The sequence below is a fragment of the Typopeltis vanoorti genome, chromosome 8 (assembly GCF_054136105.1).
Source record: "Typopeltis vanoorti isolate ZY-2024b chromosome 8, IOZ_Tvanoo_1.0, whole genome shotgun sequence".
In the NCBI taxonomy this organism is placed as follows: Eukaryota; Metazoa; Arthropoda; class Arachnida; order Uropygi; family Thelyphonidae; genus Typopeltis; species Typopeltis vanoorti.
The window spans coordinates 118,504,312-118,527,145 of record NC_143556.1 but is presented as its reverse complement, the minus strand read 5'-3'; the positions used below and the strand labels follow the sequence as shown (position 1 = coordinate 118,527,145).

Here is a 22,834-nt window from a genome sequence, read left to right as displayed (position 1 = left end):
TCCAAATTGTTTTCCCTGGCATGCTCTTTCTATCGAGCTTGGTTTCATTAAAAGGCTTTTCAGCGACATTACGGTACACAACACTTGTTATGTGATTATTGTCAATTTACTTAAAAATGAATTTGTGGAACTATAAGATCTCATTTCAGATAGTGGTCTTTCTACTTTTTTATACTTAGCATTTATTATTATTATTAAAAGAGACCTCCAGGGGGTCAGGGATTCATCGAGGGAGGCCACATACTACACGCACCAGCTATCATACTTATTCTTGAATTCATTCACACTGCTTGCACATCCAACATCCAATGGCAATCCATTCCAATCACGCACCCCCACCCCTTTGAGAGAAAAATCTAGCCCTTATCCACTTCTTAGCGACATTCATTCTCAGCTTCTAATAATTCCTCCTGTCTTTCCCCACCCTCCATAAATTGAAAAATTTCCTCAATTGAAATCCTGAATGACCCTTTCAAAAATTTGTAAGTCGCAATCATATCACCCTTCTTTCTCCTGTTTTCTAGTGTCAGCAGTCTACAAATTCTCAATCTGTATTCATAATCAGTGTTCCATAATTAACAGTCTCCTTTGCACTCTCTCCAATATATCAGAATCATAACGGAAACCCGCACAATAGTCCAAGTGAGGTCTTATCAAGATCCTTGTAAAGAAGCAAAATGGCATCCTTATAGTAGATTTAGTTTAATCCTTTATCCAAATGTGAGCAAACAAAGTTTGCGCCTGAAAATATCTTCAGGACTGAGGCAAGGTGGTGCATCTGTTGGCAACTCGTAGCAAAGGTGGACCAAGTTCTCATCACTATTTGTCTCAGTCCACCTTTACTGCGAGTTGCCAACAGATGCACCACCTTGCCTCAGTCCTGAAGATATTTTCAAGCGCAAACTTTGTTTGTTCACACTTGGATAAAGGATTAAACTAAATCTATTATAGTCTATCCAAGTGTAAAATAAACTTCCAATAACATCCTTATCTTTACATATGAACGTTCGTTTCAGTTCTGCATTGCAATTACCTTTTGAATTGTATTTGCAATCTTTGCTACATGGCCCATAAACTTCAACTTCCTATCTACTAACACTCCAAGATCCCTAGCCTCATCAGTTTCTTCAAGCATAATCCCACCAATGTAATGCGACATTGGATACGACATAATCACACCGAAGTGAATGACTTTACATTTAGTGACATTGAACTGATATCCATTTTCCCATGACCACAATTTCATCCTATTCAAATCATTCTACAAGTACTGCATATCAGCAGCATTCCTGATTACTCTACCTATCTTCGCATCATCAGCAAATAGCTCTATTTCGCTTGTCAAATCCTTCCCAATGTCATTAATGTATAGATTGAATAACAGTGGACCAATCACTGATCCTTGTGGTACACCACTGGTTACCTTAAATCTTGCAGGCTCACATTACCCATATACCACTTTCGATATCTGTCAGTCAGCCATTCTTTTATTCACGCTAATATTTTATAATCGAAAACCATATTCTCCAATTTATGCAACAGTCTACCATATATTCTGTCAAAGCCTTAGCAAAATCCAATAGTATCATAATGTATCCATTCCCCTTGTCTAGTTCAATGGTAACATTGTTATAGAATATGAGCAAGTTGCTAAAGCATGACCTTCCATTAGTAAACCCATGTTGCTTATTGCAAAGTAGAGATTCACTTTTATTTATTTATTTATTCGTATGGAGTTTCCTCCCTTTTTCTCCCCCGTCCCTATTGGGGCGAGTTGAGTCCCCTCATGGGGAGTTAAGTATTTATGGCTGTAGATTCGTGTGTGTTCACGGGGCCAGTTTGACTGCTTGCGGGATGAAAAACGTCAGATAAACTGGCGGAAAAAACCTACTGCCCGCGCCCAAGACCGGCTAACTTGGCTATGGCTGAGGAAGATCCTCAAATTTCTCACGTCTTCGACGGGAATCGAACCTGGGTCACTCCTTCCCAAGTCATATGGTTGCGAAGCGCACAGCCACTAGGCTAACCACGCGGACAGAGATTCACTATCAACCCCTTTCTGAATGGGAGCCCTGACCAAGTTTTCCAAAATCTTTACCACGACTAATTGGATACTAATTGGTCGATAGTTGGATACATCGGTCTTTACACCGCCCTGGTACAAGTTCAGTTTTTATCATTCCAGTTTTTTTTTGTTTTTTTTGATCCTTCCAGTATATAATAAACTAAAAATTCACGTTTGGACTGTATTCACTGTCTTTTAGGGTGTAATGTTTCTATCCCAATACTAGTTGATTTAGACAGCGCACAATAATGAAATTTCGATTAACAGGAAAGACAATTCAAAATGTCCAATTTTTTTAATTAAGCATTCTAGGTGTGGTCTGCAAAAATAAATTCCTGAATGCGATTGCTGAGACACAGACTTGAAATACACTGCTGTTGTCAGAAACAAACTAAGTGAACAAATCATCGATATCTTTTCTAACTGCAAAATCGAAAATCTTAAAAACGTTTTTCTGATTTTTAAATTATTGCTTCTCCTTTCTTTCAGTCAAAAAGTACTTTGTCTTTCATTTCATATTTAATCGCAATTTATCTTATACACGGAATATCTCTCATTTGTGAATGTTGTAATATGAAATATATTGTGTCTGTAATATGCTCAGATTTATAAGTTTATATCCAATGAGTATTATCAAATTGCCCCCCCCCTTTTTTTTTAAATATTATTCTTTTTTTTTTCTAAAATGTCACTTATGTACTTTGCTATTTACATACCTGCCATACAGCGTTCAAACTGTCATTGTGAATGCTGCCGTTTCCAGCTATTATTTAGCTTAATTTTATCTCACGTCTTCTCCTACTGTATTAAATTAACTAATCCGGTTTGTTTTACGTAAGATTTATCATTATGTCTTCACCTGCCACATGAAATTAGCCTGTGATGTTCTGCTAAGACATTGTTAAATTCCTGACTCTCCTCATTGTAGAGGTTGCAGTAAAAAAAATTATTTTAATTGACCAATAGGTAAACCGTAATATACAGCAGTTTCATTTTGATTTTTTTCTCATTTGTAGATATAATGGATATTCTTATATAATTTCCTTCGGCTTTCTTTAAATATACTACTCACTAACTTATTTATATGATAATGATTCGAGTGCTTCTGTGAAGAGTAATATTTTCGTATTGTATATTAATAAAGGAAATAGTCTAAAAGACTTCGTCGTAGCTTTTTTCTTTGTTCATTGCTATTTATTGAATTCACTTTGGATCAATACAAAACTGCTAAACTCGAGCTGTTCTAGTATTTTAATTTCTTCCGGTAGAAAGAAACCACGTGACTTTTTCGTCATACATCGTTCAAGGAACCCTACAGAAGATTCAGAACATTTTCTAGTCACTGGCTGTCTAAGCAGTACCCATGTTTTAGAGTAACTTCATTCCTCTAGTTAAGAGTATAATGATCTAACACTAGACGATGCAATTCCTTTTCCACTTAAAGTGACATTCATAAACATCAATGATATATTGGCATTCAATTAGTTGGCGCCGTTTGAATTTTGAATGCTATGACAGGACGGTTTGTGCATAATTAACTATGTATTATTAAGTATATTAAGTATGTGCATAATTAACTATGCTTCCATTTAAATAATGGAGGGAAACAGATTTTAAAAATCTGTTTCAAATTATGGGAAATCTGTTTACAGCTATTTCTGATTTCCAATAGTATACTGATAGCAAAATATGTCCTAATTGTTCTACCTCTCCCAGACAGATTAAGGTCATTCTAGTCGGGATGCCGGGGTCAAAGAGATATCCTTCATCTCAAGGATGAGGACTGAGCAAGAGGCCGGTAAATTCTTCTTGCAAAACTCTAGAGAATAAAGATAAACAATTTAGAATGCCAACATACTAAATGTTGCCACATGGAATTTTATCGGCTTGTCTAGAAAAAACTAGGACTTTGTGACTTTATAATATATATCCTCCAGTATTGGAGAAGTTCCATGCATGGTATCCATCAATTTATATATAATGTGACTACAAAAGTTTGTCACATTATATATAAATTGATTTTTATTCTCGAGTGGTTAGTGTATCCCCTCTCTAGTCAAGAGGCTGCGGGTTCGAATCCCGCCGTGGGCATGGATGTTTGTGATTGTCTGTGGAAATACCAGTGGTGGCGGTCGGCGGTAGATGGCATTGGTATCTAGAGCGGGGTTTCCAAATTATGTAATAATTCGGAAACCCTACTCTAGATACCAATCAAAGAACTCTTTCTACCCACTTCAGGCCTCTAATGAGGGAGGAGGGGAAATGGTCTCACGCCGGGCGATAAAATTCATCTCCAAAATAAAGACGTACACAGACTTCCATGCACACGCCAAAACGGCAGATATACTCGTGCCAATCTGGTAATCTGAACAAAAAAAAAAATAAATAAATAAAACGCTAGATGGGTAACCTAAAATCCATGAATATAAAAATTACAAACAAAACCTACGAAATTATCGATTCCAACAAGACAGTATTAAAAATCTTTATAAAAAAAAAGTAAATCAAAAATTTAGAAACAAAGTTTTAAAAAGAAATGAATAAATCATATATTAAAACTTGAAATTATGAAACAGCAGCAGTTCCAGCATAAAAAGAAAAAAAAATTACGTTTGAAGAAAAAGAAACATCTGTGCAGACCTGAAACAACGAGTTCGAAAAATGGTATTAAGAAAAGATCACCAAGCTTTGTGAGATAATATTCATTAGTAATATTGAAAATAATATACATAATCACGTAAACATACAGATTAATTAAATTTTAGAATAAAGCAGAAAAATAGCAGAAATTTCAAGAATCTCAAAAAAGAAGAGCAAGCAACTTTATTATGACTCGAAGCTTATTAATGAAGATTTAGAAAGTAATCCGTCCAAAAAATACAAGAATAATATACTGAAGATGGTATAATTCTAAGAAGCTTGATAAGCAACAAAGAAAAAAAAATAGAAAAGCGGCTGGAATAGATGGAAATTTCTCATTTAATTAAATATCACATCTGTCTTAAAATAAGTTCCTGAATCTTTTAAAGGTGTCTCAGATTATATGCAGTGTGCCAAATGATGGTAGATGTCTAAAATAATATGAATTTTTAAGATTGTTTATAAAAGATTATGGAATAATTTCGAGGGTATTAGTTTATTAAATACTGTACATAAATTACGTAGTAATATTTTATAAAGGGATATCTTTCAATGAGAGTCATTATCTCCTCTATTGTTTATCTTGTCACTGATCCCCTTGACTAGAATTTTAAATTCTAGTTAACGTGGCCGTACCAGCCTTGAAGATGATCCACGTGAAGGACGTCCAAAAAGTGTAACAACCAGAAATCATTGATCAATGCATGATATGGTATTGAATGACCGGCGAGTCAAAGTGCGTGAAATTGCTGAGACTATAGGCATTTATAGGCACTATAGACAAAAGAACGTGTAGGATATATTTTGCATGAAGAATTGCAAATGAAAAAGCTTTGCGCAAGATGGATGCTGCGCTTGCTCACAACAGATCAAAAACTCACTTGCATGAAAATCTCTGAACAGTGCTTGGAACATTTTAACAAGAATAAAACTGATTTGTGCATCAAATTAAACCATTACACACCAGAATCCAAACAGCAGTCCAAACAGTGGACAGAAGCCGGTTGTTCAGCGCCAAAGAAGACAAAATAGTCCGTTCCATCAGCAGGAAAAGTCATGGCATCGGTGTTTTGGGATGCTAAAGGCATTTTGTTTATTAATTATCTTGAAAAGGGTAAAACAATAATCGGGGAATATTATGAACTAGATCTTTTAACCAGACTAGACGAAAACATTCGTGAGAAAAGACCAAGTTTGCAGAAGAAATAAATCATCTTTCATCAGGACAAAGCACCTACCCACAAAGGTGTTTTGGCAATGGGAAAATTAAGGGATCTGCAGTATGAATTGTTGGAACATCTACTGTATTCCACAGATTTGGCTCCCTTTAACTTCTGTCTCTTCCCAAAACTAAAATCCTTCTTCGCTGGTCAGCGTTTTTCCTCGAATCAAGGTGTGATTGCTGCTGTAGAGGGATATTTTGCAGATCTTACTGAACACCACTACAGGGACAGGATAATGGCACTAGAGCATCACTGGAATAAATGTATTAGTCTTAAGGGAGATTATGTCGAAAAATAAAAATATGTTTGAAATTATAAATTCGTTTTTTCATTGTTAGGCCGAGATCTTTGCAGACCACCTTCGTAATAATAAAATAATAACAGACATTTACTTTTCTGGCCTTTTTAAACGTAAAATCAGCAACAAGTTCTTTGTTCAATTTCATTCTCAGTTGAAACTTGTTAGACCTGTTAAGTTTTGTTCAGCCATCATTAACCTTAAATTATTAAGTTAAGTTCTGAAAAATGTCTTTTGGCACTAGACATACAGTACTTCTCACAATGGTTAATAAAATTCGCAGAATTGGATATATTTCTGTTAAATTTTGATTGAATATAAATTTTTATGTGTCCTGTAGAAATTATTGTTTGAAATATTTTAAACACTTCGTGAAGTTTTATACTGTCAATATCTGATTTGTTATTATTCATTAAAAATTTTTCTAATTCATTAATTCATTAAAAGAGTTGCCTTTAGCAACAGTCTTAAATTATTGAAAAAAATGTTTACAATAATTTAAGACTGTTGCTAAAGGCAACTCTTTTAATGAATTAATATCCTATAAAAATTAAAACGAGAACTGATTTTTTATGATATTTTCCCCAATCTTTCATCTTGACATTGATATTCAGAATTTTTTTTTTCTTGAAGTTTCTTACTTCTTGCTCTTCGGTTACAAACTTTTCAGGTGTTTGAAGAATATCAGAAAGCTATTTAGCTGCTTATTGTATTTTTTAAAATCCGTGCTTTTGTTTTACGTCCATTATTTTATTGCATTTTCCAAAGTTTTTTTTTTTTTTTTTTTCAAAATCATTGTCGATTCTTATAGATTATAACTGTTTGCTCACCTGTACGATATAATTAAGTGTAATAACCGAAGTTATTACACTTAATTATATCGTACCATACTATATTACTGTAAATATACTTATAGTTACAAATTTGTTTTGCTAGTGAATATCGGCCCTGGTTGGTGCTTCTTTTAAATCTTCATGGTCTTTAAGTTAAACTATAATGCTTCGTATAATGCACACAACCAATATCTATTCATTGTTAAATTTGTGATTTTTTTAATGTGCCATTTATATATTGATGTAATAAAAATTATATACTGTAACTCCTGGTTTATACTAAAAAATAAAACTACTTCTAAATTACTTTTAGCTCGTAAATTACATTTACGAGTGAATGTAAAGAAGGTGATGCGCAAAGAACGTCAAACGCACGTGAATTTAAGTTTAATAGGTGTCTTTGACCTCCATTATTTTTACCCTGCATATTTGATGGTATTTTCATAGCTCTCAGCTCGCATGTTACTTACATTTATACAGATATTGTACAGATATGAATTCTATTACTTAGTCCAGATTTAACGAATATTTCAAACCAAAAAAACTTCATAGATCACTCTCAGAGTTTTAGAAACAATCGGATAATAATTCACATTTCTTGCTAACTACAATCGGGAGTGATGTTGAATAATATTTCGATTCTTTTAGTTATTTGACATGTAAATTTTTGCATCATTAATGTTGTTAATTCATTTTGAATTTCTAATCCACGGTAAAGTACTCTTTGTGTTTTATTATTATTATTATTATTATTATTATTATTATTATTATTATTATTATTATTATTATTATTATTATTATTATTGTTGAAGTCTGTTTTCGAAACATTATCTTCATGTTTTTCTTTGCGTCTACTTTCTGCAGGTTTTCGATTCTGCAAATTCTACCAAAAGACTTGGCATGGTAATCAGGCTTTTTAGCTTCACGTATTTTTCGTAATCTGCACCAGATACCGTATTTACTCGAATATAACTTGCAATTTTTTTCCCAAGAATGAAAGTTAAAAAATCGTGATGCGAGATATATGCGAGGATCTTCGGAAACTAAAGTTTTCACCAAAAGACTGAAAATGAGTATGAATTACCAAGAATCTATTCGTTATCGCTATTTCCGGCCACGAGAGCGGTTTCCTTGTGTGCATCATCAATGCCATCAAACCCAAATAGCGTCATCTTCTCTCCCGTTAAGGGCATTACAGATGCTAATTTTTAAAAAACTCTTAGCAATTATTTCTGGAAAAATCATTTCCCAAGCTCTCAAAATCCATTTGCAAACAATTCTAATGATAGTCTCATAATCTTCCATGATGGAGTAGCAGCCGGCTGCCATCCACTCCGTGTAGACTTTTCATACATAGTCATTGGATGTTTTGTTGACCGATACATCCAAGACCTGTAGACAAGATGTAAGACCACCAGGAATAATGGTCCTCATATCTGAAAGTTGTTTTATTATTATGAATGAACAATCCATCACGAATGACTAATGAGAAGTGAAAGCAGAGCCGGAAACGGACAGCAGTGGTAGGCCGATAGAAATAGAGCAGCTATGAACATGTGCATATGATTGGTGCGGTATTAACAACAGATCGCGCCACTCAATGACAAAGGCAAGCCTACAATTGTTGAGTTGAAATTCTGATTCTCTTCACCCTAATTCCAAAACATTTGAAACTGCCATAACAATATTCACTATATATTTTTTCTTTGTTTTAACACGTCCACGTCGGGGTGCTGAACGGGACTTCTCATTACCATTTATGTACCTCTTCCATGTCACGCGGGTGGGCTTAACTGACACAAAGTTTCAACTCTTCAGTTGTCTTTTATTGCTGCATGTTTGCATGCCTCTTCTGCGTCGGGCTGGCGGGTGGACTCTCACACACGTTAGTTCAATTCGCCGGTAGAATTTTATTTGAAGTTAGCCTTTGTGATCTGTGTTAATGACATCGAAAATTTCAAATGCAATCGAACAAATACTTATTTCATATAATTGAAAATTTGGAGAAATGTTTAGAAAATAATTTTTAGTTAGATACTATGTTTGGCTGTACAACCTACGGTTTTGCTTGAGTCTATGCAGTATAGTTTCTGTGGGAGGGAACATGTGATCTATTAGTTAGTGCCGTTTTTATCCAAGTTATCTCTAGTTGCACTATTTGTTGACAAATATATTACACAGACAGCAAATGTCTCTGTACCTTATTCAGTAATACAATTAAGCTTGTTTTTCTTGTGTCTACAGTACAGTAGCTGTTGGAGAGGACTTGTTTACCGGGACGAGCGAGTTACTATCACACCGACGTGAACCGTGTTTAAACTTTTTTTTCGTGGGCGAGATACATGCGAAACTTTTTAATTTCTTTTTTCGTAAAGTAAAATGAGGTGTGCGAGTTATATTCGAGTAAATACAGTAGTCGTTTAAGTGAAATCATTTCTTGACTTATTTTCTGTAAAATTTTCTGTATTCTAACTAAAATATTTTTACGCTTAATTAATATTTGATTTACTATTAAAATATTAATATTTGAATTACTATTAAAATATTAATATTTCAATTACTATTAAAATTTTAATGTGTGAATTACTATTAATATTTTAATATATTTGAATTACTATTAAAACTTCTAATTTTGTTGCCAGTGATGTAATACTAAAAAGTACAGAAACACCACTTTTGTAAAATGCACAGAAATACACATGCGAATATAAAGAATTTAATATTAAACAATTCGTGGGATCTCATCACATCCTCATAATGAAGACACGAAAAGTGATAAAAGTGCCATTTATTTATCTCTTTCCGGCCAGCCACACGGTTCTATATCTAAAAGAACAGAACTGGTGGGAAACTGTAAACACAGTCATTAACATAGAAATCGACGAATTTAGCCAATGGGCAAAAGGACACGTAGTCATTAGCTGCAAAAGTAAAGAAACAGCTTATAAAAGAGGAATTTAATAAGTTAGGAATAAAATAAAAAAATTAATTATGCCATTTCCATAACATTTGCATTTAGAAGATAGAGAGTACATACACAATTAATCGATCATTCACATAAAGTGAATATGAGAATTGCATGTAAAAAATGAATGAATCAAGCTATGAATAAATCTATGTACACACAGTATACACAAATAATTAAATCAACGTATAACGTTGATTTAATTCTTCTTTCTTTTCTACGCAACGCCCACTTTTCATATTTTCTATACGTGAATCATCTCTGTACAAACATTTACTCGAATGTAATTTTGTGCAATGATATAATTCAATTTAATTTAATTTAATTTTCATTTTTCATTTATTTTTAATTTCATTTTATTTCGAATTTAATGAATTCTTCACTTCAAACTGTCACTTTACTTTTGTATTCTAACTAATCATGCTCCGCTTGGCCAATATGCTAAGTTGGTTTCTTATTGTCTTAGAGATTATTTTTGCATTTTTCCCCATAGTGGTGTAGAAACTATTTATGGCACTGGAGCAGTTTCCAGGACTTCCAATGATAATATAATTAACTAATTATCGAACACTTCACACTAAAAGCGCATCCGTAGTGAAATTGAAAGAACGACAATACGTTGAGTACTTTCGATTGGAAAAGGCCTAAGTTCGATCTCTTCGTGACTGGAGGAATCTTAATATGTTTTTTTTTCCTCTCTCAATTGAAGGCGAGTTAGCCGATTTCATATGGAGGTAAGAGGGATTTTTATCCCAGAAACTAGGGCTTTTCATCCTGCATACAGACAAATCGGCCTTGAGAAAACACGCAATTTAAAGACAAAAAATACTAGTGGTGGTGGAGGGTAGTAGATGGCATTGGTGTAGATGATGATTGTAGTGGTTTTTTTATCCCAGAAACTAGGGCTTTTCCTCCTGCATACAGACAAATCGGCATTGAGAAAACACGCAATTTACAGACAAAAAATACTAGTGGTAGTGGAGGGTAGTAGATGGCATTGATGTAGATGATGATTGTAGTGGATTTTTATCCCAGAAACTATGGCTTTTCATCCTGCACACAGACAAATCGGCCTTGAGAAAACACGCAATTTACAGACAAAAAATACTAGTGGTGGGGGAGCGTAGTAGATGGTAATGGTGTAGATTATAATTGTAGTGGTTTTTTATCCCAGAAACTAGGGCTTTTCCTCCTGCATACAGACAAATCGGTATTGAGAAAACACGCAATTTACAGACAAAAAATACTAGTGGTAGTGGAGGGTAGTAGATGGCATTGGTGTAGATGATGATTGTAGTGGTTTTTTATCCCAGAAACTATGGCTTTTCATCCTGCACACAGACAAATCGGCCTTGAGAAAACACGCAATTTACAGACAAAAAATACTAGTGGTGGTGGAGAGTAGTAAATGGCATTGGTGTAGATGATGATGGTAGTGGCCATTATTATTAGCTTTTCTCTTTTCTACAAATTTTTCCCAAATATTTTTGTATGTCTGACAATCATTTCCAACTCTGCTATTTAGATCCACAACAAGACCAGCTTTTCGTTTTTCATTCTGTCAGTTGCTTTCTCTAAAGCCTCAAAATATTCTTCCACTTCTACCTTAATAGAACCTCCCGTGAGAGAGAAATGAGTGAATGAATGAGTAATCAACCATATTTCCCAGTATTGTCCAGTTCTTCATTCTGATATTTGCCCACATCACTCTACTTGTTATTACCTGCCATTCAAAAAGATTAGCTTCGTATATAGTGTTGAATACTATAGTTGCTCCTTCTTTTCCTTGATTGTCATTGCCTGAATATAACATTTTATATTTATTGCTCAGAAAGTTCTCACCAGTTTTTCTCTTTTTTGTTTCAGTCACTCCTATTATGTTGATCTAGTACTTATCCAATTGCTCAGCCAACTCCATTTCTTTGCCATTCAGGAACTCTGGTGATGTTGAGTTGGGGCATGTTTCAGGATTTGTTTCAGAAGCTGACTTTTCGCTGCTCGCCCTGGTTCCATGGCGAAAACAACAGGGGCCTTGTTTAAACGGGCGACAGCCGGCATGAAATTCTTTCATGTTGTACCATCATTATATATTGTGGTTTAAGTCAATAACAATAGAATTTGGTGGGCAAAATTCCAAGTTGCCAACCCATCCTCGTTCGTTCAGTGTCCATGTAGATACCTAACAGGGTACACCACGAGAAGGTGAGGATTGGACTTTAAGTCAGAAGCCCTGGTCGGTTCTCCGCATTAATTTAAAGCTATAGGAGGTCTTCTCTCAGTTATACAGCTTTGACTCTTAAGCGTTCATAATTCTGGAGATGAAAATCATTTATCATGAATTCGTGCCATATTTGGATTCGAAACGACTGAAAAGCGTAGAATTTATCCATTCTTTAAGCCATATTACCTGAAACGTTTGTGAATCTTGCAATTTCTTTGGGAGGAGATTAAAAATATGCTGCACACAGTTTCAGGGAAAAGATTATAATTTGAGATAATTTGCGACTGTTTATGTGGGAAGAGCAAAAATGTGGAAAACAGCATTATAATTTATGAATGGACAAATAAATTAAGATTTCTTAAGAAATTTGTTTTATGAAGTGAATCATTTATAATTTAATTAAATTATTTATACGCATTTAATTATTTTTAATTTTAATTTTAATTTATGAATTTATGAATGAGTTCAATGCATTCCTTTAGATAATGTGGAACAGATATTTACTGTAACGAACAGCGAAAGTAAAATTTTAATTTTTATGACTATTTTACCTGTAAGAGTTGGTCCTTCATTATCATACTGGGAAGTATTATTTCGGGCTATTAAAAAATAGTTTATTACACATTCAAGTACTCATCTCTCTCTCTCTCTCTCACACACACACACACACACACACACACACACACACACACACATGCGTTAATTTTCCTTCGTTGTTTTCGATTACAGCCTCCCTATAACGCTTTCTTTTGAGTCGATACATAAGGTAAACAATCAAAGGATATACAAAACTGATGCTTGAATAAAAACTTCGCCGTATACAAAATCTTCCATTGTAGTAACGTTTATTTTTGTTTTAAGTGAGAGTCTGCCACAGCAGACAGTGATACAGATGAATTGGCTTTTGTTCTTTGGCGTTTGTAATGAAGGTGTCAGTGAACTCATGAGGACACTGGTCTATCTGCACGGTTATGATAAAGTAAAACAAGATATCGTGCAACAAAAAAAAGTGAAACGCAGTCAAAAACCACATATTGGAAACTAAAGAAGGGCTACAATGACAAGTAAACAGAGAGAATTGACTGAATTGTTAAAAGTATTGTCCATGATGAACTTTATATTCTATTTAATGGGTGTTAACGTTTTTCCAACAATATCGCCCTTTTCGCTGCGCTACATTAAAACTTCGAAAAAAAGTATGACAGCATTTTAGCTGCTGATTCTTTATTTCTGTTAGTTGAAATACGATCCAAATTATTGTCACTTTTTACAGTTATTCATCCACATTTACACTACGGTACAGAACTTGAAGAAAGCTCATTAATCTCACTCCGTCGTCGGATGCTGTTTTCATTGTCAAGTATTTTGTTAGCATTTAATGGACATTTTCACAAAACTAAATTCACATGATTAATCTTGAGCATCACGCAATCTGATGCATTAATGTCAACATTTCTATTTTCACTAAAGATACACACATGTATATTCAATGAAAACACAAACCAAAATAATCCATGGAACAAAGCCAGATGCTTGATGCTAGGTTGGCGTGTGTTGCACTCCGGTAATCTTTACTCATTAATAGCTTTGAGCTTATGGGAAGTTTAGAGCAACGGTAGCTCTGGTGGTATACGCGAGCCTTTTGGTTAAAAAGGCAATGGTTCATCAGGTCTTTTCAATCAAATTGTGAGTCAGATGGTCTCCTACGGAGGTTGAGGATATTTTCGCCCCAAAACTTGAGTTTTTTCGTCCCTCAAAACAGGCAATCCGGTTCCGTAAACAAAGATCTACGGCTTGCCAGCTGTAGTAATTCGCCGTGACCCCTAATCATGGGACTTCACCCATCCTAAAGGATAGATGGCTAGAAGAAGGAAAATTAAGGTAGTAGGCTAAAATTTATTTAAAATCAATCTATTAGTTTTGTTAATTTAAATGGTGTTGCAGATTGCAAACCTCTTAGAATCCAGACCCAATCTTTGTGATTTAAAATTTGAATGACTCAATAACTTTGCTTTTTTCCATTCTCTAGAGTATAGAGAATGGAAAAAAGCCAAGTTATTGAGTCATTTCTTTTAACCCATTGTTGTTCCTTTTGACTGCAGAAAAATAATACTATGTTTCATATTGCCACTGTGAATTTCTGGGAAAGACAGAGAATCGTAGCATTTATAAAACTCTTAGAATAGCAATGATTTTTTGGCTGTTCTAATTTGTGATGTTTCAGAAGGTAGTTTAACCATCGCCGTCAATATGGACAAAATACATTACTCCTCTTCACTTTGTATCCACCACATATTTCAATCTAATATCAATGGTATTACAATTTTAATATGCACTTCGCATCCATGGTAACCTTGATGCATTACACGTCACGGCCAGTTGGGTGGTTAATTCACCTTAGTGGATTTTAATGTTAAGTGCGGAGGTGATGTATGCTAACTCCTTTAGGGACGAGGCATATTTTATATCCAGGAATGTTTATTGTTTCAATTACAACACAAGATTTTTGTTGTAATTGAAATACATATAACCACAATGATAGTATTTTAATAAGAATAGTCTGTAAAATACAGATATTTCAGTTTGTGTATCACAAATTATAACAATCGAAAATGCAAATGTAGCAAATTAAAACTACGTGTTAGTACAATGGTTTATTTCTCATATGCAGCCGCGAGAACGCCAGGTTACGAACTATTACATTTGGATCACCCCCCCCCCCAAAAAAAAGAGGTAAAAAACAAATTATTATGACACTCACTTTCTAATAACAATATCCCTAAATTTGGGGAGAGATAGTCCATGTTATACATAGGCATTTGCCAGCATTCGTCGGTTTACGAACAAGATAATTTGCATTCTACAAAACTTGTATTTGATTAGCCTATTAAGGAAGACTAAACCTCTTCTAAAATTGATTCTAAGATGGATGGAATGAAAGACAAATCAGTAAGAACTTGAGAGCCATGAAAACAAATGCCGCAGACATTGTTTACATAACTCGATCACATTTCTGCAAACGAAGCGCAACCAAACTTTAAAAGGATAACGTGTATCGACTGGCACCTTACTTTGCTATCTTACACATGATGTTATGATATCAGAAAGGCATAAAACTTAAGATTCTCTTAATCTATATAATACGAAATAGGCCTCCACCATATAGCCAAGGAATATGACGAACCACTTGGAGCTTCTGATGATGAGTCTGTTCACTTTCTTATGGTGCTCTTGTTATTTAGTACCTGGAGGCTGTAAGAATGAAAACGGGCTCGCTATTTGTTGAAACCAAGTTGTATTATAGATTATCGTAATCTTAAACGACATATACATTTATATGTGATGCATATCCTTCAAATAGAGGACATAACCAGAAATCATGCTCACTAGAACACCGGCAGACAATAAATGGGTCCAATGTTGTTGTTGTCAGTGAACAGAAACAGAACAATAAGGCTTATCCGTATCTATGATCTCAATGAAAGGAAGGAAATATTTTTGAAAGAACTTAATAAACAAATGTCATGATACTGTTCATTTTAATAGAATGCACACAAGCTTCGATATGGCTTGAAAAACACAATCTAAGAAACCATATAATCAACTTTTAACTGTTCATTTTTATTAGTGTTTTGCTTACAAATCAATTTATTTATTTAGCAATTGAAGAGACCATTTTTATTCTCCATAGAGAATAAAATAATGTACAATAGTAAACTTGACCTAAATGAAGAAAAGGCGAGAAATAGATTATTCTTCTAAATGTATCCAAAAAGATGCGTCCTTTTTGCCTCTCTCTCTCTCTCTCTCTCGTAAATGACCAAAGGTGATTTCAGTTCACTGTTTTCTTTTCTTGAATATTTTTTTGAATGAGTCGATCCCATATGAAAATATTTAAGTGTTATCTTTTCTTCAAATAGAGAATATCCTTGGATTTTTTTTTATCCTGAATAATCTCCATAAACTTTCTTCTAAGGAAAGCGATATCTAGGATGCTTTGATTATTACATACTCACTTTCAAGAAAAAATCGATAAGATTTTAGTATCCAAAAATCCAAAAATATTTAACTGAAAGTATGATTTTCGTATCCAACTTGCAATTAAATCCGCAAACTGTGTTTTTATGATGTTATTTAATATCAGTTTCTCAATTTTTGAATTCATCAAAGCCATGTATTCTCCATCTGAAAATGGAGAGAAATAGGCAACTTTTCATTTGAATCTGACCCCGAAGTTTAGCCATTAGAAATTACTCTTTTGCCTTGAAAGACTTCGAATAACGCCAAGGATGATAGCAACATTTATCATTGGTTTTCAGTTGAAAATAATTAGTCGGAGTTAGCAGGATTTTTTTCTCATCGAAGCTAGTTATTTTTTGTTTTCGTTTTTTTCTTCTTCCCCACAAAACAGATAGGGAAAATGCACAGAATTAACATAACTAGATGTGAATGTTATCGCAAAATCTATTATGATGATTCCCTTACAAAGTCCTATCTAGTGATAAGACTTTGAAAGGGAAACGTTGCCCTTTTCTATCCCTGCAATCGATATCAATCCGATAATGCACGCAATTGTCAAACATTATACACCAACACTGTACACATTATAGCTTTCGCCTTTACGTTTACTTTGAAAGATCATGATCTGTAATCCATTAGTGATGTGATAAGCCTTCCTAGATTTTGTTGTTTTAAGGATACTTGCGACATAAGACTGAATGATATAATCACGTAATCACAAGAAAGATATTTTTAAAAATATTTGGTTAAATAAATATCTTTCTTGTGATTACGTGATTATATCATTAAGCCTTCCTAGATCTTTTGAATCAGAAGCTAAGTTACTGCGTCTAAGCATTAGTGGTTTCGGCATTTTCTGGACAAAGCACACAAACAAGCTAAAGAAAACAGGATTTTAAAAAAAAATGCTCAAAGTTGCCAATATAAATAATTTATCGCCATTAGTCTTCACTCTCAGATTTCTAAATCGAATCCTTCTCCAATCTGTCTGCAATATCACTTACTGTAGAAACGATATTTACTTGTCACATATCTAGCATCAACTGAATTAAATCTCCGTATTTCTATGCGGAGGTTTCACACCATAATGCTGTTTGTATATTTTCTATGATGACAGCAAACTCAAAACAGAGCCTCTAAAGAAACTATAATTATTTTGGTGGTTTAATTTCTTGATGTTCGTGTTATACAATCATTTTTATAATATTTACAATTCTTCATTTATTATTCCTCTATCATCTACAGCAACATTTTCCTATGAAATTTATTTTATCTATTTAACTATAGGAAAATGAGTAGACACAATGAGACAATAATACGAAAATTTAGTTTTATTTCATGAAAAATTATATTTTCTCCCGTCATTTCGTACAGGGGATGAAATGACGGGATAAAATTATATATATATATATATATATATATATATATATAATATTCATCAAAGCTTGATTTACTTTCTCAGTCTTGAGGAAAAGGCTGGTTATATTCTCCACTAATTCGAGCCCTACTCAAGGGCCTATGAGTTCTGGAAATACTTTCTGAATATCAAAGCTGTGCCGAACAAAGCGGCATTTTGCAGCTGCCCATTTTTAATCCGTCTAACTCGAATGCTTCTAGATGTTTATTTAATGTTTTAGGGAGGGCGTCTAAAGCACCTATTATTATGGGAACAACTTTCGTTTTCTTTTGGCAGAATCGTTCAACTTCGGCTTACAATTCGTGATACTTTGCAATTTATTTAGCTTCTTTGTCGTCAATCCTACTATCTCCTGTACTGATATTTCGATTAACTGAACACCCTTGTTTTCACTTTTTTCAACCACTGTGATATCGGGTGTATTACATTCCAAACTTTTGTCAGCCTGGATTTTGAAATCCCAGAGTATTTTAGATTTTTCATTCTCAGTCACTTTCTGGTGAACTTTATGTCTTTAGATACTTTTAACCCATACTATATATATATATATATATATATATATTAGGGTTACCAAGTAATATTATAAGAGCTTGGTTATTTAGCTCCTAATCCCAAGTATGCAAACAAATAAGTTTGCGCCTGAAACATAGTTCAAGTCTAAAGATGGTACAACACCAGAGCAACTCATTGTAAAGGTGGGTAAAGCTCTGATCACTATTCTTAGTATTTTCCATAATGTAAAGCACATCTCACTAAAAGATGTATTGCATAATGTGTTTAGTGAGATGTGCTTTAAAAAAATTTTACTAAGAGATGTATACTGCAATATATTATGGGTGGGGTCTCTACCCCACCCATAATGTATTGCATAATGTATTTAGTGAGATGTGCTTTACATTATGGAAAATACTAAGAATAGTGTTCAGAGCTTTATTCACCTTTACAATGAGTTGCCCTGGTGTTGTACCATCTTTAGACTTGAACTATGTTTCAGGCGCAAACTTATTTGTTTGCATACTTGGGATTAGGAGTTAAATAATTAAGCTTATAATATTACTTGGTAACCTTAATATACAATATCCCCAAGTTCAAAAATTCATTTCATCTATATCTTCTCCAGAGATTCTTATTAAATATAAAAACTCCTTGTTGCAACTTGTATAGGTAAAGTTGATTATTATTACTAAAACTCCGTATTACTAAAACCTTGGTATGGTATTTAGGGTCTAGGTACTCACTGAGGAGACCTCAAAAAAGGTTGAAACCGATCTGGGTAGTGACCCCACCCATAAAATGTATTGTAGTATACATTGCAGTATACATCTTTTAGTGACATGTGCTTTACATTATGGAAAATACTAAGAACAGTGATTCAGGTGTATAAATAATTATAAAAAACTGGAAAAAATAGTAACAAGTTTGTGAGAAGTCCATTTTATTTAACTTATTATTTTTTCCAGTTTTTTATTATTTATATTATTTACACACCTGAGAAGTCGGCATTCCGACGAAACTAGTCGTGTTTATTAAAGTTTTTCCTTCCTTTCTCGGTGTTTTTAGTCAGTATATTATTATATATATATATATATATATATATATATATATATATATATATATATATATATATATATATATATATATATATATATATATATATATATATATATATATATATATATATATATATATATATATATATATATATATATATATATCTTCTCCAATTTCAGGCTCTCAGGTTCATGGCAGTTAGTGGAATTTTCATATTCTTCGAGACAAAAAGAGGCTAATCTTTCGGCCTGGTCAAAGCACAGCAAATCAGTAGAGCACGGAAAGTTTCTGAAGTTTCTGTTCGCAGCCCATAGAAACGAGAAAATCATAAGAATAGATGGAAAAGTTACTTGATATATTCGAATACACCTTTGATATCGTCATCGTATGTTACGCCTTCGCGGAGGCCTACACATTTTACCGTGTAAGCTTCCGTAACCGATAATCCTTCGGAATAGGTTCGTTGCTCCTTATTCCCGATGGTATTCCATGTCTGTCAGAGCGTGTATTCACGGGGCTGGTTTGACTGCTTTGCAAGAGGAAAAACCCCAGGATAAACTGGGAAAAAACCCTTCTGTCTACTCCCAAGACCGTCTAACTTGATTATGCCTGAGGACGATCCTGAAGCTCCTCACGTCACCGACGGGAATCGAACTTAGGATACTCCTTCCCCAGACATATGGTTGCGAAGCGCGTAAGCACTAGGCTAACTGAGCGGACCTACCTTTGATATACGGGATGGAAATACGATTATCTTCTTCCTGAAAGAAAGAAAGCGTCCTGTATCTATTGATGGCTTAGTTGGTAAAAACCTCTTTCAGTAAGAAGGCAGGTGTGTTAATGTTTCCTGAAAGAAGCTTCAGTGGAATACAGAAATGGACACGATGAACCAAGCTTATGAAAGTCCCAGATTTTAGATGCGGAAGATGATGATGAAACCGTGCTTGAATGTAACACGGGAAGTTTGTTTTTTTTTAATCTAAAAGAAAAGATACCTATACCTTACCTATACCAAACCGAAGAAGAATATCAAGGAGGAGATTTGTTTACAACTCCGTAAAATAATCAGTAAACGAACGCTAGAATTTCCCATAATTGTTCTAATTTACTAGTTAGGAAAAGTGATTTTTATTTCACTTCAATTACCTAGAAAACTTATATTAGTAGAAGCTTCCACATCCTAACGAAACTGTGGCAATATGCAGATAGCTGTAAAACTATCTTAAGAATTAAACCAAGTGATGTGTTTATATTCTTCTCAGTGAGAAGAATGTAAACACATCACTTTACATTCCTCTTCTTCTTCTTCTTATTATTATTATATAAAGATTGAGAAATGTGACATGCATTATGCTACTTACAGCCACCGGAGAAGAAATGCTCCAGGGAGACGAAGTAATAGGACCAACACAACACTGCGGCACAATCCAGTGATGTTCATGACCTCAGGTGAGTTTTCTGCGTGTGCTGAGCAAGTTTCTGCTTCCCTCCTTATTGTGTACATAGACACGTGTACATATGCCGTCAACGTTAAGCATGAGCTATTGATTGTTGAAATTAAATTAATCGGTTGACTTTGAAGTGATGTCACAGTAAACTGTTCATATTAGAGATAGGCAATGTTCGTGAATCTCCGTCAAACCTTCCGTTCACACACAACATCGTATGACTGGTGTCGAATATTGGTTCGCTAACCTACACCGCTGCTCCTTAGTGTACCATTCTCGTGAAGGGGCAGAACGCCTTCCTTTAGGGATCACTGGGCCAATCACAAAGAACTGCTAAAGAAGCATTTCTGTCACCTAGATGAGTGACGTCGCAAAGCACGTGTGAGTAGTAAGAAAGCTTCTATTCTCTGTGGTTCTTTCATTCTTGTTGACTGCTACTCTCTAATATAACTCACAGTTCAATATCGCGCTCACTGAGGCATGCATCTCAACGACGTAACTTTGCTGAGGCTTCATCCAAATTCTTCCAAGGTCACGTGCTAGTAAACGCTGCTAGTCAGTGTCACGCATTAAAAAATAATAATAATGAAATAAAATATAATATTAAAAATCATGGATAGAGATGTTATCTTCGAGTTCCGTATGATTTATTCATCATACCTCTAGATTAGTGTTTTTAACAAGTACTCTTTGTAGTACCTTGCAGAAATAAGGAACTGTAAATTTTCGTACTGTTAACTGTTTATTTTCAAAGCAGTATAAAGAGAGCATTTCCATAAACAGAACATTAATATTATATAACTTCCAAGCATTGACTTACCCGTACGAAACTTTATATCAACACAGGCAAAGCACGTTCCCATGCAAATTTAATTCTTTTTGCAAAACAGTATCCCTAAATGATAAAAATTATAACTAACTAGATAATGACACTCATCTCGCCAACGAACTTTTTTATTATTAGACCAAAAAATGCAGAGAGAATACCAAAAAAGTGTTTTTGTTCAATTTTGTTATGCCACCATGCACTATTTTGTTAATATTTTTAATCTCATTGAATTTGACTTTTCAAGAAAATCTGAAAAGCGATTAAACAATGGGTTGGCGTTTTCATTGCATACAACGAATTGTACTAACATTCAAATTATAGCAATATCAATTAGGCTTACTGTTTCTGGTTTATTCAGAGACTACAAATTTTTAAAGGCTGCTTAGGAATCGTCCCAACTTAATAATTGGCAGTAATAAGCAAATCAAACCGATTATTAAATAGCCAGTTGATAACAATCATTTGCTAGCTGACTCATTCGATGAATATATGCAACCAGAATCTATATTGCTATGTGTTGGAAACACGGAGGCATAACTTCACTTTACATTCATCTTTGTGAGACAAACAACTATATGTATAATATATAGTTGTTTATATATACACGGAAGAACAATGAAAAGTTGAACTTTAGTGGACCAAAAAAAAAGAAAAAAACTTCTACTGTGTTCTCTTCTTCATATGAGAAACATTTATCTGAAATAAAAGACTGTTCAAATAAAATTGTGTTAGCGGGTAACATACAACTGTTACCTGAGTCCATCTTAAAGAATTCACTGTGGAAGTGTTCAAGGACATAGACAAGGTCCAATGAGAACCATAATCTGGAAGAAGAAGTGCTTGATCTTGTTATACCAAAATTTAATGATAAATCCTTAAATCAAAAATTTCTCCTTATTCAGACAACTTTAAGAGAAAACGTGTTCGTTTGAGTTTCTTCCAAATGTGAAGAGAGGATCGTCGACTTTAAAAGTGAATCACTTGCATGTTCCTTGTGTGCGTGTGTGTGTGTGTGTGTGTGTGTGTGTGTGTGTGTTAAAAAACTTTACTGAGAATATGAAAAGAAAAAGAAACATGCATCCATCAAAACAGTTTTCATCTTCGAACACTAGCAACTAATGGAATGCTGAGTTGATTGATTATAGTTTTCAGTTGTACTGGTTGATAACTGAAATAAATAACACACACACATGATTGCAAAAAAAAAGTTTCTGTATTTTCATTAGAAATTATACGTACATAATTTTACCACGCGTGTGATAATACAATGTAATACAAAGATAATATACATGTAATAGACACAAATTTAGGATAGTTTTTCTCT

The 22,834-nt window shown here is 34.0% G+C and overlaps 1 protein-coding gene across 1 annotated transcript in view; it reads right to left on the bottom strand.

The window, feature by feature from the left end:
- Window positions 1-17,118, bottom strand: part of LOC150104311 (protein Wnt-4-like) — an 80,005-nt gene extending 62,887 nt beyond the window's left edge. The window contains exon 1 of the mRNA XM_090396455.1: window positions 17,039-17,118. Coding sequence (XP_090252581.1) covers window positions 17,039-17,118 — 80 coding nt within the window. The remainder of the gene's footprint in view (window positions 1-17,038) is intronic.
- Window positions 17,119-22,834: the final 5,716 nt, after the last annotated feature.